A 14,939-nucleotide genomic window follows, 5' to 3' on the forward strand; every position below is an offset into this window, starting at 1 on the left:
AATTATTCCCTAAACGATGGAATCGGCTGGTATAGCGTAAGGGTGCTTGTCTTCGAAATCTCCGAGGAAGGCCTGCGTCATCAGTATGGAGATAATGTCGGCGGCGTACTTACAGTGCACGTCCAGTCGGCGCGAGTCCTGCACGGGCGGGATGGCGGGAGTCCTAGCGTTACTGGCGGCGCACACCAGGCGGCGTCCGTTGTCTGCCGGCGCCGGTCTCAGCGTGACCGTGGCCGTGCTCACGTTCCGGCCGTCCCAGTGGCTGAAGGCTGAGGCCAGCGGACGGCCGCCCAATGTCCAGCGCAGTGTCGGCTCAGGTCGCGAGCCCCAGGCAACGCACTCCAGCTCGGCGGGCACGCCGGCCACTAAGGGACCCCGGCGCTACGAGCAGGGCCTGAACCGGAGCCACTGCACGAGAGAGTTCGAGACCACTTCAGTAAACGCACGTGTTGGTAAACGCACTAGAGTTGGTTGGCGCTGAAGGCAAATAAGTGCACTTTAAATCCCGAGTCTCGAGAACAAGCTGTAAAGGCAAATACTCTATTTGCATGTAAATAACGAGTGTACGAATATACCGTTAGGGGGGGGGGGGGTATTGGGGTCACGGAATAAGAAAAAAAAAGCATATATTACGATTATAAAGCGAAATAACACCGCAAAGAAGCAGTAAACGACGCATACAATCGCATACCTGGAGGGGGCTTTATTTATTCAGATACCTCACAGGCTCCAACTTGAGTGTTTTGTGATGGGGGTCACAAATTTGGGTACGAACCGAAGCAGTTTGAACATTGTTATTTGAAAATCATTATATCATAATAAATAAACAAACAAATTGAAAAATGACACGAAAAGGAACCACTTGAAAACAAAATTCTGCGTCTTTTTTTAAGATAACGGCGTAAGAGATGGGAATAATGCTGTCAGGAAGACCATTACAATATATGATTGCAAGTGGCAAGGCTGATAACTTGAATGCGGTGATTTTTCCCGAAAGTTGTTTGAAACTGAGGTGATTATGCAATCGGTACGATTCGGCTCTGTAAGAAGTTGGGTAAATGGATGGTGGCTATAAACAAGTTTATGGAACAGGCAATTAAGAGCGATTGTTCTGCGAAATACTAAAGACGGGAGGGACAACGATGACTTAATGTTGTTTACACTGGAATTGCGGCTGTAGTCTCATGCAATAAAACGAGCGACACGATAGTGTACACCTTCAAAAGAATGAATTAGGCATTATCGATGAGGTGACCAAATCGAAGATGCGTATTCAAGTTGAGGGCGAACAAATGTTTGATAGGAGAGTTCCCGAGTCGAAGTGGCGATTCGGGAAAGGTTGCGCTTTTAATAGCCTAATATGCGGTTAGCTTTAGCAGTGATTTTTTTCTGTGTGGGTTGTCCATGAAAGATTTGGAAGAAAATGAACGCGGTGGTACTTATATGATGACGCGAGCGTGACTGGACTGTTATTAGGTGAATAAGTACACACAGAAGTTGGTCCCTGGCAGCTAAATATCAATAATCGGCATTTATCAGTGAAGGCACATTTGCCATGATGAGCACCAGGTCGTAATGCGGACGAGACGTTCCTGGAGAGCTATATGGTCGTTAACAGAACGGATTTTGCGATAAATAATGCAATCGTCGGCGAACAATGTCATTGTCGATGTGATGTTTACTGGTCAGTCAGTAACATAGATTAGGAACAATTATGGGTCGATTACACTGCCTTGGGGTACACCAGATGATACAGCATTAAAGGGAAGGTCAATAGTTATCAACTGAAGTGAACTGTTTACGTAAGGATAAAAAGTTTCTTATTCAAGAAATTGTTAAGTATGTTCAGAAATTTTTCAGCAGGAGCCAGGAAGAGAAATAAAATTTTATGTAATTGGCGGTGCTCTAGAACTCTATGTGATCTCTGATAAGCGGCCTGCGCGAGAAGAAATATATATATATATATATATATATATATATATATATATTGTGTGTGTGTGTGTGTGTGTGTGTGTGTGTGTGTGTGTGTGTGTGTGTGTGTGTGTGTGTGTGTGTGTGTGTGTGTGTGTGTGTGTGTGCGCTGTGAAAAACTCGTTTATCTTGCTGCGCACATGGCTTCGTCGTTCTGCAGTATGCAGCTTTGAAAATTACAGCAGGCAACGTGCACCCCAGTCACTGCACGTTGTAGTCAGACAAATTATACTCAACATATGATATACGTCTTTGTATTTTTGCTTTGAATGATAACACGTCCACTAGTACACAGGCAGATCCAGGAGTCTCCTTCTAAGGCGTGCCTCCTAATCTTATATCGCGGTGTTGGCCCGTAAAACCCCACAAATTTACAATGAGAGTTTCTTTTTGTATATTTGCTTTGTTAAGCCCTTACACCCCTTCCCCCCCCCCCCCTCTTTCTTTCATTTTATCCTTGACCCTCGCATGAGTAGGAAATATCCTTATTAAAGTTTCAAAGTTCCGTTTATACTTCTGCCTTTCCCGTTTCCATGGTCTGTATTCTTTCTGTTAAAACGACGAGAAGTTAAAAGAAACTGTGACTCGCCATACCGGCCCTACAAAAGTGGATGTCCAGCGATGCTGTTGAAAACAACCACTACAACTGCTGAGTGGACTATGCAATCCTTCATTGCTCAATAGGCGATATGCGAAAGTGGCCTTTCCTACACAGCTAACTTGCCCTAACCAATATGGCCGCGTTGACGTTAGTAGCGCTGTTAAAGCTGAGACACGCGTTTTGAAAGATTGGACGGTATGATGCCACCATACCGCATGCTCATACTTCAAGTAAGATTCTAGCCCGAGGTTCGCCATCTTGGTTACATCAAAGGAGGCGTGTGGTGAAGCGCGCGTGCAGGTTTTGAATATCGTCTATTCCTCTGCCGGCGCACTATTCAGCCCCAGGAGAATGTGGACGTGTGGACTGCAGGCTTCCCCTGTGCTGGAACTCCAGGGCAATACGACCAGCGGCAGCATGCCGCCGCTGGTCGCATTCCCGTTTCTTTTCCCTTTGCTGATCCTCGTATTCACGTTGGCTACCAATAGCGTTGCTGCAACAACAAAGAAACCAGTTGCTAGGCTGGTTCCTTTTTATGTGAAAGGCTAGTGACGTCACTCCCGACGTCGCAAGGTGCCTTCGCCGCGGCAGCTTGCGCGACCGTAATCTTTACCGGGAAACGTACGCGGGGAGCTTTACGTGCTTCGCATTGTTAGCAGGAGCGCCTTATCATCAATTATGTGGTTTGGATGATTGTTTTGTGCTTGTTTTTTACTGAAAGGAATGGTGTGCTGTATGTTGTCCGCGTGATACCAAAGAATGTATGCACTTTGTGAGGACGACAGCTCGAAAAAATCTCGGCCAACTAGAGGCAGGCAGCTTCGCTGTAAAGGATTACGTAACTCACCTTGGTCTTATAGGCACGCCTTGAAGTTGGCCCAGCTGCTCAGATAACGCCCGTCGAAACACATATCACTCGCTTCTTTCTCGCTCACAACTTAGCGTCAAACGACGTAAGGGTCGTTTTCATGGTGGTGCCCCCCAAGTATTCGAACAAAAGGACAGTTGGAAAAGGGATTAGGTCGTCCTTACGGTAGATGTCCAGCGTGACAGCCGCCGACGCAGCACCAGCCACGGGCCGGCTGGCCGTGCAGCGTATCTTCATTCCGTGGTGGCGTCGGTCCAGCGCCTCGACGCGTAGGAGCGATCCCGTGCCGCTCAGCAACACCGTCGTGCCAGCGGCGGCCGAAGACGCGGGACCCCACTGGTCTTGCAGCTGCCACCGGATGCGTGCACTGGGAAACGCTGAGGCAACGGACGGATTTCGAAATTTTATTAGCGCGAAGGTAGCGGTGCAAGTGCGTAGAAATATATATTTACAAATTATGGGATCACAAACTCCGAAGTCGTTTTGCCTAAGACCAAAGTGTAGCCCGAAGATCGTAGGACTATACCGATGTCGAGAGAGGCAACGTTAAAAGCACACCGGGTAGACAGTAAGAAGACGAATGTAACACTGGACATAACAATGCCCTACAAAAACTACGAAAAATTAATAACGGCATAAACATAAAGGTATGAAACTACCACAAGGATGCTGAGGCAATGAGGGCAGTACAGCAATATAGTTACGAACTAATACAGGTTTTAGGGCTGCTTTAAACTATAATAGCTGAGTCATGGACTTTACGATTAATTCTTGATTCGTGATTGGGACACGGAGAGAAGCACACAACACAAACGCAGGAGAGAAAAAAAAACAGTGTTTGTAGCGTTTGCATCTTTTATTTACGTACCGTTTAGGTTGCTCTAGTAACGCGAATCAACAATCCAGCATCCAACTATCATGTTTAACAGCATTACTTCACATAAGCCGTCAAATATTTCGAAAATGAGATGCCTGATAATGACAAGACCTTTATTCCGCAAATATTGGGAACTCGTAGTAATAATAAACTGTTGTGTGACACGAATTGAGTATAATTAGTGTTAGGTAACGGGTTGTTTTTCATAGGTTCAAAAAACAGCTGTTGATCACTCTAAGCCTGCTGCTGAAAAGCATGACTTATATATTTAATTGTTGCTTCTTAATTGCTTGACGAGCGAAGCACAATGGGATAATTGGTTGTCAGTGGCGGGTGACCCGCGGTGACGGCACAGAAGGCGTGAACTCGTATTCACTAGGCACTGCACCCACCGTGCCCATTGGTACCGTTGTTGGGAAACCGTTCCAAAGATCGTATCCAATTGACCATTGCAGGAACCTCTTTCAGAACGAGTGCTTACTTCAAAAGTGTACTCGAGCCTAAAGTGTCGCATTGACAGCTTACGTTGACTTATGGCCCGCAATCACTAAGCTACTATGCTATCGGATTTTTCAAAAAAGGTGTACGTGGTTACGAGCGGGGGACAAGGCGACGTAGCATAGGTCAATCACCCTGCCGCCTTAGTTTGCAGGTGCGCCCTGTTTATTAGTATTTTATTGTGCCCATTGTGTTGGGCTTTTTGCGGGGTACGATTGCCATGCGTTTGGCCCCCTCCCTTGTTGCGTTTTTTGTATGTTGTTTTTTAGGGAGAGGAAGAAAGAGCTTAAATCGTGGGGGCGTGGACGAGGGTTAATGCTTGAATAGCCGGCGGACGAATCACACAATGATCCTCGTACAGGGTTAGTGATTGGTGTGCCGATGGACATACTCAAAACCCCTTGGTGGCGATTGGGTTGTAAATGGTTGGGGTGGGGCACAGAGGGATAGAAAACGGAGTTCCGTTGCCTCGACCGTGGCGTTCTAGACTCAACTTGAGGTGTTATGCACCATCGGCTCTGCCGATATAGGGTCGCCCTATGGGTGCCAGTTCCACCTTGCATCTCAATGTGTGTTTCTTGTAAATAGTTCTTGTAAATCCAAATTTCCTTCAAGCTTCATACTCGTCTGTTTCAAATCCATCGGAAGCCTCCGGCGAACCTATCGCCGCTATTCTTAGCGGCAGTACTCCTCACTTGCGCATATCGTCTCTGGCGGTTGGCCTCGGACCCCCAAGTGGAGAAGTGATACAAAAACAACCTAAACATTACTATTACTAACTGTAAAAAAAAGGAGCAGGTACAATTGCCTTGAAATAACTTGTTTAAGCAGTCGAAGGCAGATTCCCTTACGGAAGGTTCCGCAAGAGAATCTTCAAACGAGGCTTTTGTGCCAATGCAAAGTTCTGCCTCTTGTTTTGCAGCTGATTTTTCATTGCAGTTCCTTGTGTAAAGTGCTGTTAAACAGAAAAGAGACATTAAATTACGTGAGAGAAAATCTCAACCAGGTCATTTTCGTTTAGGCTAGTCGTGATCAACTTTTAAAATGCTGGTTCTGCGTGAATAAGGGCATTGCACATGACCGCGTTTTCTAATTTAGAGCAATTATGCGAAATGAAAGTTGTAATTTATCTTGCTTTTAGGAATGCAAACCATGTCTGAAGCCGCGCCACATTCAAAAAAGGAATGCACGCTTAATTGCCTTGAGCACCTGATTTACAGAAATAATTGACCGCACTTCTCGTCTTGACTATCGGAAGCAATTAATTCAGTAGCAATGTTGTGAATAAGGTAAACGTATTGGTCAGACATGTTATACTTGCAACCATTTCGCTCCACTCTGCCGTCCATGACAAACAACGTTTTAGCTTAAGAGGAAGCTGAACTCTGGACCAACTTCAATTTCCCCATTCAAACACATGTAAAACTCAGAGATGCTTTGATGGGACAAGTGCTGCACTAATGTGAGTGAACTTTGTTGCATTCGAAAGGCAAAGTTAAACTGTAGCGTCCCTTGAAGCGGCATTTCGATTTAGTGCCTCAAACTTTTAGAAAACTTTTCGGAAATTCGTGTTTGAAATCAATTCAGGCCTGAAGTTTAGAAATTCGTAAGTTTGCAGCAAAAACAGGTACCACAGTTTTGTCAACAGCATCCGTTGGACGGTAAATTGGACAAATTTGATATATGATTCTACAGGCTTATGTGAAATTGTTACAATGTGTAGCACGGTTCTGCAAAAGTGCTACTGACAGATTACTGGTACACTTCAGAGAAATTTTCACACATCATTTTTCGTCACTTTATATTTTTTATTGAAGGCAGTGTACCTAATTGTGATGCTTTTTGTTGGTAATTTACAAAGTTGTAAACTCGATACCAAAGATTTTTTTTCCATTGTGAAATGTTTAACAATATTTCTTTAAAAATTGACGTTGTATATAAAAAAAACTTACTTCCAACAGTCACTCCATCTTAACTTTTCCTTTTAAGTGCAAGAAACTACTTCCACTTCGGTGCAGTGGTTGCAGAGAAAAACGATTTCTCCGTTCCAACGTTTTTATATAGGAGTACTCGTGCTAAAGCCTCCTTTTAAGTACGCACGATCGCGTTGTAGCTAAACGGCCCATATGTGAATTAGGAGTAGTTGCAAAAATACCAGTATTTTTTTTTTGGCGGGGAGGGGGGGGGGGGAGGTGAGCGACGGGCTAATTTTACTTAACAAGGCGACGTTTGTAACCCGTCTGTGAACTAAATTGCGGGTCAGATATTTTTAACTCAAGTAATTATTTTCGTGTCCGCGAAATTCCGCAATTTCGAACTCGTATTCCTGGTTCAACGCGGTAGGCGGCTTTCACGCGCTGTGTATGACACATGGCACAGTCCGCGTAAATCGCACACGTTCCAGTGCTTTACTATGGGGCTGGAGAAATATCTTAACGGAGGCAGTTCTGTTATTGTGCGTGTTCCCGCCTCCAGCGAATTCTGTCCCAGTATAACTTCACTGGGACCTTTCAGATCGGCTAGTAGACCGGATCAACAGCGCGCCCGATCTCTAAACCTCGCGTCCCAATTACGGTGAGTCCACCATGCCTCGAGTGCAGCTAAGCTGGGAGATTTGCTTCCATCAGTGCTATGAACGGAAATGCCTAAAGTGAGGACGTCATTCCTTAACTGGATAAGCGATGTTCTATACATGGCGTCTATGGCGCATTTCCGGCTCCGCAAATGGTTCCAGCGCACGCAGCCGCTGAAAGCTTAGCCTTCGACATTAGCCTCTGTTACCCAGAGAGCGCTGTCACTGGAGCGGGTATTTGGACACCACCATACCCTGGGGTGGGCTGCAAAACAGCTCCAGCGCTTCGCCCTGGACGAGAGAACCGAGCTTGGATCCGACAGCATTTCCGTCGGAGTCTGTGATCTCCGGTGGCGACATCGGACCTGCACATGAAAGTTGGATGAAGTTTTCGTACAACAACAAGGGAGGGGGGGCGGGGGGGGGGGCGCTGTTTACATGTTAGCGCTTTGGTACGCCGTCGTGTCGAATGTGTCATGCTGATAGTTCAACGAGGGACAAGGCGAATGAACGAGACACACTGTTGACTTTCCGCTGTCTTTTGAGGGAACAGCACGGATTTCCTTCTCGACATTACGTTATCTCTTTGTATGGCCATGCGAATACGAGTTGTAAAGCAGCATGACACTCAAAGTTACTTACAACAAAGCCACTGAATATAATAACTTTGACATTTGTGCAATATTTCGTCTAAATTTATGATGCTCTAGAATGTTGAACTTTTTTTCTTCAATAAAATTTACTTTAGTGTGTCATAATTTGAGCTTTCTGTAATAGTAAATAGTATCCTGCGTGTATTGCGTAGTCATTAAATAATTCTATTTCAAGGATAGATTTCACATATTTCAATCTTTCTTTCAAGCGAAGTTGTACTATCGCTCTATGCACCACGTCCTATGCTTTTTTCCTAAACTGATAAACTACTCTGTTCGGCTATTTTATTAGTGCCTCGAAACATCGCCCATATACAGCTATTTCGCATCTGGTGACAACCTCTGCCATGGCGTGGCAAATAGTTGGGCAACATGTAGTTAAACCATTTCTAGTGCGATTAAGCTGAGCAGCCAGAGTTTGTGTTCTAGTGCAACTTAAATTGGTTTTTTTTTACAAGGCATCTTTTTCAACACTTCGAGATAAACATTTTATTTACACGAAAGGCAGACGTCGACCTGAGCTGGTGTACTCTACTCTGCCACGCTGCACCGGGGAAGAAGCAAAATGAGTAGAGTATTGGTATCAATGGTTTCAAATCATCAAATTCTTATTAGATTACGATACTTGGTATGTTCGCACAAAAAACAACTGCACTGTTTTCAGAATTTAAAACCAAGGGCCTAGCAGAACACCCTTCTTGTGGAGATTTCGAAAGCAGACTTTTCTTGGATACCAATATGGTGCGTCGTCTGCTGCGCCACATCGTGTTCGAGGCATAGCTCAAGGTGTCTTCGATTTGGCTGCAGTTTCTGCACTAGTTCAGGGAGTGCCGAACTTTTATCCTGCATTTCAAAGTGCAGCGGCTCTTGGACGTGAATTCGTGTTAGGACAGTTCAGCACGAGTTCAAGGTTCTCCTGCACTCGCTACTTTGGAAGTGCAGGCTTGGTCAAGCTCCCTGCGGCAGACGACGTGGCGCAGTGCTACTTGGTTTTTGGTGTGCGGACATAACTGTCTTCCGCTGTGGCTACAACAGTTACCCTACATCTGACATAACAACCATAAATACGCGCCCGAGGCTTGCATGGTTGCCAGGGCACGTTAGTAAATACTTGTAACACGCTAAATTGCTTTCAACCTGCGGTTTTCTTTTTTTTTCCTCGTACAACTTATCTGAGGAGAAAATTAATAAAGAGTAGGCATGCGCGACCTTGGAAAATTACAAGGAAATTTTCAGCACCGCTCTTTCTGTCGAGCAGTTACAACAAGAATGTAATTTGCTTAAAATTAAACCACGTGCTTTAGAACGTGGCCCTCATATGACTAACTCGTTTGAAACATTGCAGACATGTAGCTGCGTTTACATGAATGCGACAGTGGCGCATCGCATCGCATTCATGTAAACAGTGGTAATACGCTAGGAAGGCGCATTGCATTTATGCGCGAGGCGATCGTAGATTTACGGGCGGCAGTCGACTCACTCATGTGACGCTACGTTATCGGGAGAGTTAATGCGCTACATGTACACGGCGTCACATCGCCTATCTCAAATGCGCTAGGAAATGCGATGCGCTACTGTCGCATTCATGTAAACGCGGCTTTCGAGCACATTCATAATGATTTTTTTTTACAACCGCTATATTTGATCCGCATATAACGTTCTTGAACGCCTGTGAGATCGCTATTGGGAAGCTCAGCCGCATGACTTTCTGCTGCAAGAGCGACAATGGTTAGGCGCTGTTAAATTCGAAGCCCTTTAGGCTCGAGCTATTGATGCCTTTGCAGGAACACGTGTGTTGTGTGCGCAGTTTTTCGTTGCAGCAAAACACGAAGTTCGAGTGCCGTGAGTGCAGGAACACACAGGTAAGGCAATAATTAACAGGTGGAAGCGTTAAACTCCTAAGTGTTTATTACGTGATAATTGAGAAATGTTCACAGCAAGTACGCGACATCAAGCTGCTCAACGATGTCACGTAATAAGTCTATCGCCTCTCCGCCGCACACACCTCCCCTTTTGTTTCATCTTTCTTCTTGTCTACATTGTACGTTTCGTTTTCTGATTCTGCGTTTCGCGAAGGATAAAACAACACAATGGAAGGCGAACTCGCCCAAAACCGCCACCCTTGTGACCTTTAGAGTCTTTAGGCTTACCTATGACCTCGAGGGCATACGAGCTCCAGCGGCCGTTGTCCCGCAAACATTGGTAGCAACCGGAGTCAGCCGAGCCCAGTTGGGTCAGCCTGAGAGAGGAGCCGTTTATAGCCAAGGGGCCTTGTTGCACGGGCAATACGGGCTTGCCTTCCTACGGACATGCAATGTTGAAAGTGCCTTGAAAACATTCGTCAATACGTACTGGTAGCTCTCACGGATGCAACAGCAAATGACTCAGCTTACTATAGTTTGAGGCTCGGCAAGCCAGGGACGCAAATAAGTCAAATCAAAGTATTTGCGGCTAAACCATGTTCAACAAAACAGACTTGTGGGCTAGCTTGTATTGCTGGTCATGTGTTCCTTCTCTCGTGTCGTGCGTTTCCTTCCCTAAAAACGAATAACAAATCAACCATGTTGACAGTTCCGCAACAACTTCCCAAGTCAAACACTTTGTCAGCCCTGTTTGACATCCGCGCCTTTCCTAATTTTAACTATCTCTTTTTCACAGCGCTCGCTCGGAGTTAGGTAACCGATTTTTTTTCTTTAATGCATGGGGTCAACGCTTTGTAAGTAAGCAATGACATCTCGGGAGCCATTCTGGTGCAAGAAAGGCGCCAATAAAAGCGCTGCAATATCGGTGACTTAACGCGGACGTCATCAGAGTCGTTTGGACGGAAAATTGAACAAGAACATTTCAGTCGGCTTTTTGCCGTCAACGAAATAGAAGCTTACTTTTGAAAGGAACATAGGCAAGTGTGCGAAATTTTAGTTTTTTTTTCCCCTTTTCTGTTTCTTAATATCAATAATGGTGGTTTGCAACCCTTCAGCCCGGTTAGAAATCGCTCGTTGAAGACGCGCTAACGGACTTGCAGTGACAGAAACGACAGTGCGTGAACACAAGAGTCATGTCTGTTTAGCAAAAAACATAAGACTAGCACCAGTCGCGAAATATCAATTCCTAAAACGTGCTACGAAATACACTGGTGTTTAACTTAACAGTTTCACAAAAGCCTCCTTGAACCAGAGAAAGATCATCTTAACTGGTAAACAAATGGGCTATTTAGGCTGCTTTGGTTGACGGATATCTCAAAAGTGGTGGTTGATTTAGGATTTCTGCTAAGCAGACATGACGTGACTACTGCCCAGCTTCAGTTTCGCTGTGGCAACAAGTGCACTAAAGTTATTCAATAATAAAAAAGAAACAGTGGACACTTTTATTATTTCTTTTTGACATGGCAATTCCTCATGCCGATAATTTTCACCTCTTCCATAATTAATAACGAAACATCACCAGAACACTGCAGATGCATAGCATCACAAGCAGCCGAAGATCGAATAGATATTGCGTGATGGCTCGATTTGGGTGACCAACTGTTAAAGACTGGGCTCAGTGGGGGCGCCTCATTATTGGGCCTCTGTACGCATCATAACTGCACTGCTTCGCTTTACTCTGACATCAACTTTATTGGAAGCTAATTTCCAAGCATGAGAACACATCCGGCAATGGTTTAAAAAACAACTTACTTTGGCTGTCCACCGACTCTGTGCGCACCTTCATTGTAGCCTTCGGATGAACAATTATCACGAGCCAATTCCTCCACGTGACCTAATCCACATAACGATTAACTATATTACTAGATTACAAGGAAGGCAGCTAGCCAGAAATATACCTCGCGACTGCCACACCAGTAACGCACAATGGGTTAACACTTGTCGCGTCCGTACAGACGCTGTATGAGGCAGCGCGCGCGCACTTGTTAGCCTAAAAAACAATGATTACTTCCGCGGTCGCCATCACTCAAGCCATGTTCGACTCGAAGCAAGGTACGGATCTCTCACGATAGTCCAAATTTTCTGTAGATTTCAGAGCATTCAATAAAGTCAAGAAACAAAAATTTTCACCAGGCACTGTAAGCCTGCGAGTCAATGTGCATCTTCTATTGCAACACAGACTACCCGCTCCAAGGTACAATGGTTTCAAGATCATGCTGCGAATCCGTTCGGCGCTGCTTCTGAATAGCAGGCACACACTTCCCACCCGGTGCAGATCCTCCCTCTGTCCTCACCTCCCCTCAATCTCTCACCCTACTTCACTCCTGTGAAAATTCTCTCCGGAAGGACTGACGCGCTTTTATACAACCGCGTGTCTGCTCTCTTTGGAACCTTACAAGCGCGAAGAAGCTAGCGTGTCGGACGCTATGAGCCGGGCTGGCCCTTACACCAGTTGTTACACTGTGCATTGAACTAGCGATACTTCCCCTGAATGAAACACACGCAAACGGTCCCTTCCTAGCTACGGAAGCTGATGCTCGCCACTTACTATGGACGTATTCATTGAGGAAAGCAAGAACCTCCTTTCTGCAGGACTGGGGCGCGGGAGTACAAAGGCACGCGTGGCAGCGTCTGCATTGTGTTTGCGCGGACGTTCACGCGCAATTAGCACAGCCAGAATAGCATTCTGGCGACGCCAAGGAAGCTCTTGTTGAAACGGTCTATCGACTTGTCCTAACTTACAACAACAGAAGTACTCGAGTGCTCCTCCAAGCCGGCCTTCGCTATATTGGCACATCCAGCGGCGATCGCCAGGTGCGCGCGCTATAACGAAAGCCCCGAAACACGCCTTGATTTCACTCACCTTGAGTGTATAAACCAGAAATGTTATTTCGCATAGCGATATTTTCTTGAAAATAAAATTAATGAAAGCGTATACCACGCTCATGTATTATGAATGCCCTTTTCCTTATTTTGTCGCTCGACAGTGAGTCCGCGTAAAGTTTGGCTTAGCAGTCAGTGCTGATGACGGGGTCTACCAACATTGGTGGCTGTTCTGCTGTGCGCTGCAGCTTAGCTATGATATAGAGGTTCCCTACGCGCGTCCTTAGACCGTTGTTCTGCCTGCATTTCGATCTGCACGCATTCGAACAAACTGTATATAGCAGTGCCTAACGTCCACAGTCGTTCGACCTCCCTTCCCCTAACCCACTTACCCACCTGTATTGACTGTCAAATGTTGCCGTTGCGCTGCTAAGCCCGAGAGCGTGGGATCGAATCCCGGCCGCAGCGGCCGCATTTGGATGGGGGTGAAATGCGAAAATGCCCGTGTACCATCCATTGGGTGCACGTTAAAGAGCCCTAGTGGTGAACATTAATCCGGAGGCTTCCACTGTGGCGTGCCTCACAATGATATCGTGGTTTGGGCACGTAAAAGCCCAGAACATAATTAAATTAACATACTTCACCGAAAAGCTCTCGAGCCATTGTTTAAATAATTATTAGTTCTCCCTCTCTGTTTGTGAAGTAAAACACATATTGTTTAGGACAGGGAAGGAAGGAGTGGCCGTATCCACACATTGGTGGCACACACAAGTGACGTGTAGCGTTCTGTACAAATAGTTACATGAGTTAGCGACGCTCACTTTCTGGTAAGTGCTCCCTCTTTCGTGCATCTTGATGCCGATGGCGGCATTTATCTTTAGGTTTTTTTTTTATTATCCTCTGCCGCTACCCCTCTTTCCCCCTTTTTTTTCTCAGTGCCACAACTTGACAACTATGCGAACTTGCAAATTTTTTTTACATCATCATTCTATTCTTTCTCTGTCTCTCTTCTGCTTGACCCAAAAAATTCCAACAAATGGCTCACCTTGTACCATCTGATCTGACCGCCGTTGTCGTGATCTGCCCCAGCGCAAGGCACGGACACGCTGGAACCTTGAAGCACCTCTCGGCGTGGCACGTGGAGACAAGTGGCTGGCGGAGCAGCCGCTTGGAAGGACAGTCCGTGTGACTGACCGGCAGTGACGAGGAGGCACCACGGGTACACTACTACCAGCAGTGCGGGCCAAGGGACCAACACACACTTCGCGGCCATTTTAGGGAACAGAGTACTACTACCCGCATAAAATTCCCTCGGTGCAGCTCTTTTCAATTACAGTTCTGTTATCGTTCTCGAGAGTATTATAGCCCATTGGCAAGAAATCTCAATAGTTGTTGCCGCCGCAAAAATTTTGCCGGCGTCAAGTAACAGTCCTGTTGATGTGTATAGGAGGTTAACGCATTCTTGATATAGAAATTGGTCGGGTAAGTAGAAAGATGCCGACTTTTTAACGGATCGGCAGGCACCCCCTGAAACACCAGCGTGGTTCGGCGCTTCCGATGGTTGAAGCTCCGTGATAAAAGTCAAACACTGTGTGACGACGCTTGTTGGAGCTAAGTTTCAATGGAGGGGCTCACACCCACAGAGAAAGGATAATATATAAAATCTAGGCTGGACCCTCGAATTAAGCTTCTGGCTAGTGTCAAACTCGGGACTAGAATGGCTTATAACGTAGACACTCCTCTACTCCGCACTGAAGGCTGTCACGTGCTCTATGGTTGGAAAGTCGCCTGTTTGATTCCTGCTTCACAATTGATTGGTCACTTGCGATTCCGATGAACCAACATAACTGATGTTCTCAGACACTCGAGCTGCTGCCGACATGCAGTGCGTGTAGTACGCTTCCGGCGTGTAAATCTCGCTTCACTGATGACGTATGCGTATATGGTTTGCCAACCGTGAAAACCTATGACTTGTCAGATAAACCAGTTGCACACATAAATGGCATATATCACGACGCAGTGGCAACACGTAGAAGGCTCATAGACGTAGTACTGGTGAATACTCTTACGCGCAATATATACAACCCCGTGTGTTACAGATGGTCTTCCGGAGGGTCAGGAGCAAACCAAACTTTCTCGTGCACTGCAAATTGA

The 14,939-nt window shown here is 45.9% G+C and overlaps 1 protein-coding gene across 1 annotated transcript; it reads right to left on the bottom strand.

Moving 5' to 3' along the window:
• Positions 1 to 3,503: 3,503 nt before the first annotated feature.
• LOC119459703 (hemicentin-2) lies at positions 3,504 to 14,058 on the bottom strand. Its single transcript, XM_037721351.2, has 4 exons — positions 13,831 to 14,058; positions 10,191 to 10,341; positions 7,642 to 7,752; positions 3,504 to 3,817 (listed from the first exon to the last, which is right to left on the bottom strand). The coding sequence occupies exons 1-4, from the start codon at positions 14,056 to 14,058 to the stop codon at positions 3,504 to 3,506; spliced, it is 804 nt and encodes a 267-aa protein (XP_037577279.2).
• Positions 14,059 to 14,939: the final 881 nt, after the last annotated feature.

This window comes from Dermacentor silvarum, chromosome 7 (assembly GCF_013339745.2).
Source record: "Dermacentor silvarum isolate Dsil-2018 chromosome 7, BIME_Dsil_1.4, whole genome shotgun sequence".
In the NCBI taxonomy this organism is placed as follows: Eukaryota; Metazoa; Arthropoda; class Arachnida; order Ixodida; family Ixodidae; genus Dermacentor; species Dermacentor silvarum.

Coding starts and splice junctions, on each gene's coding strand:
- LOC119459703 (XM_037721351.2), bottom strand. CDS start 14,058: ATGGCCGCGAAGTGTGTGTTGGTCCCTTGGCCCGCACTGCTGGTAGTA. Junction 7,753..10,190: donor GTATGCCCTCGAGGTCATAG/GTAAGCCTAAAG, acceptor TTTCATGTGCAG/GTCCGATGTCGCCACCGGAG. Junction 3,818..7,641: donor GTTTTGCAGCCCACCCCAGG/GTATGGTGGTGT, acceptor CCGTTGCCTCAG/CGTTTCCCAGTGCACGCATC.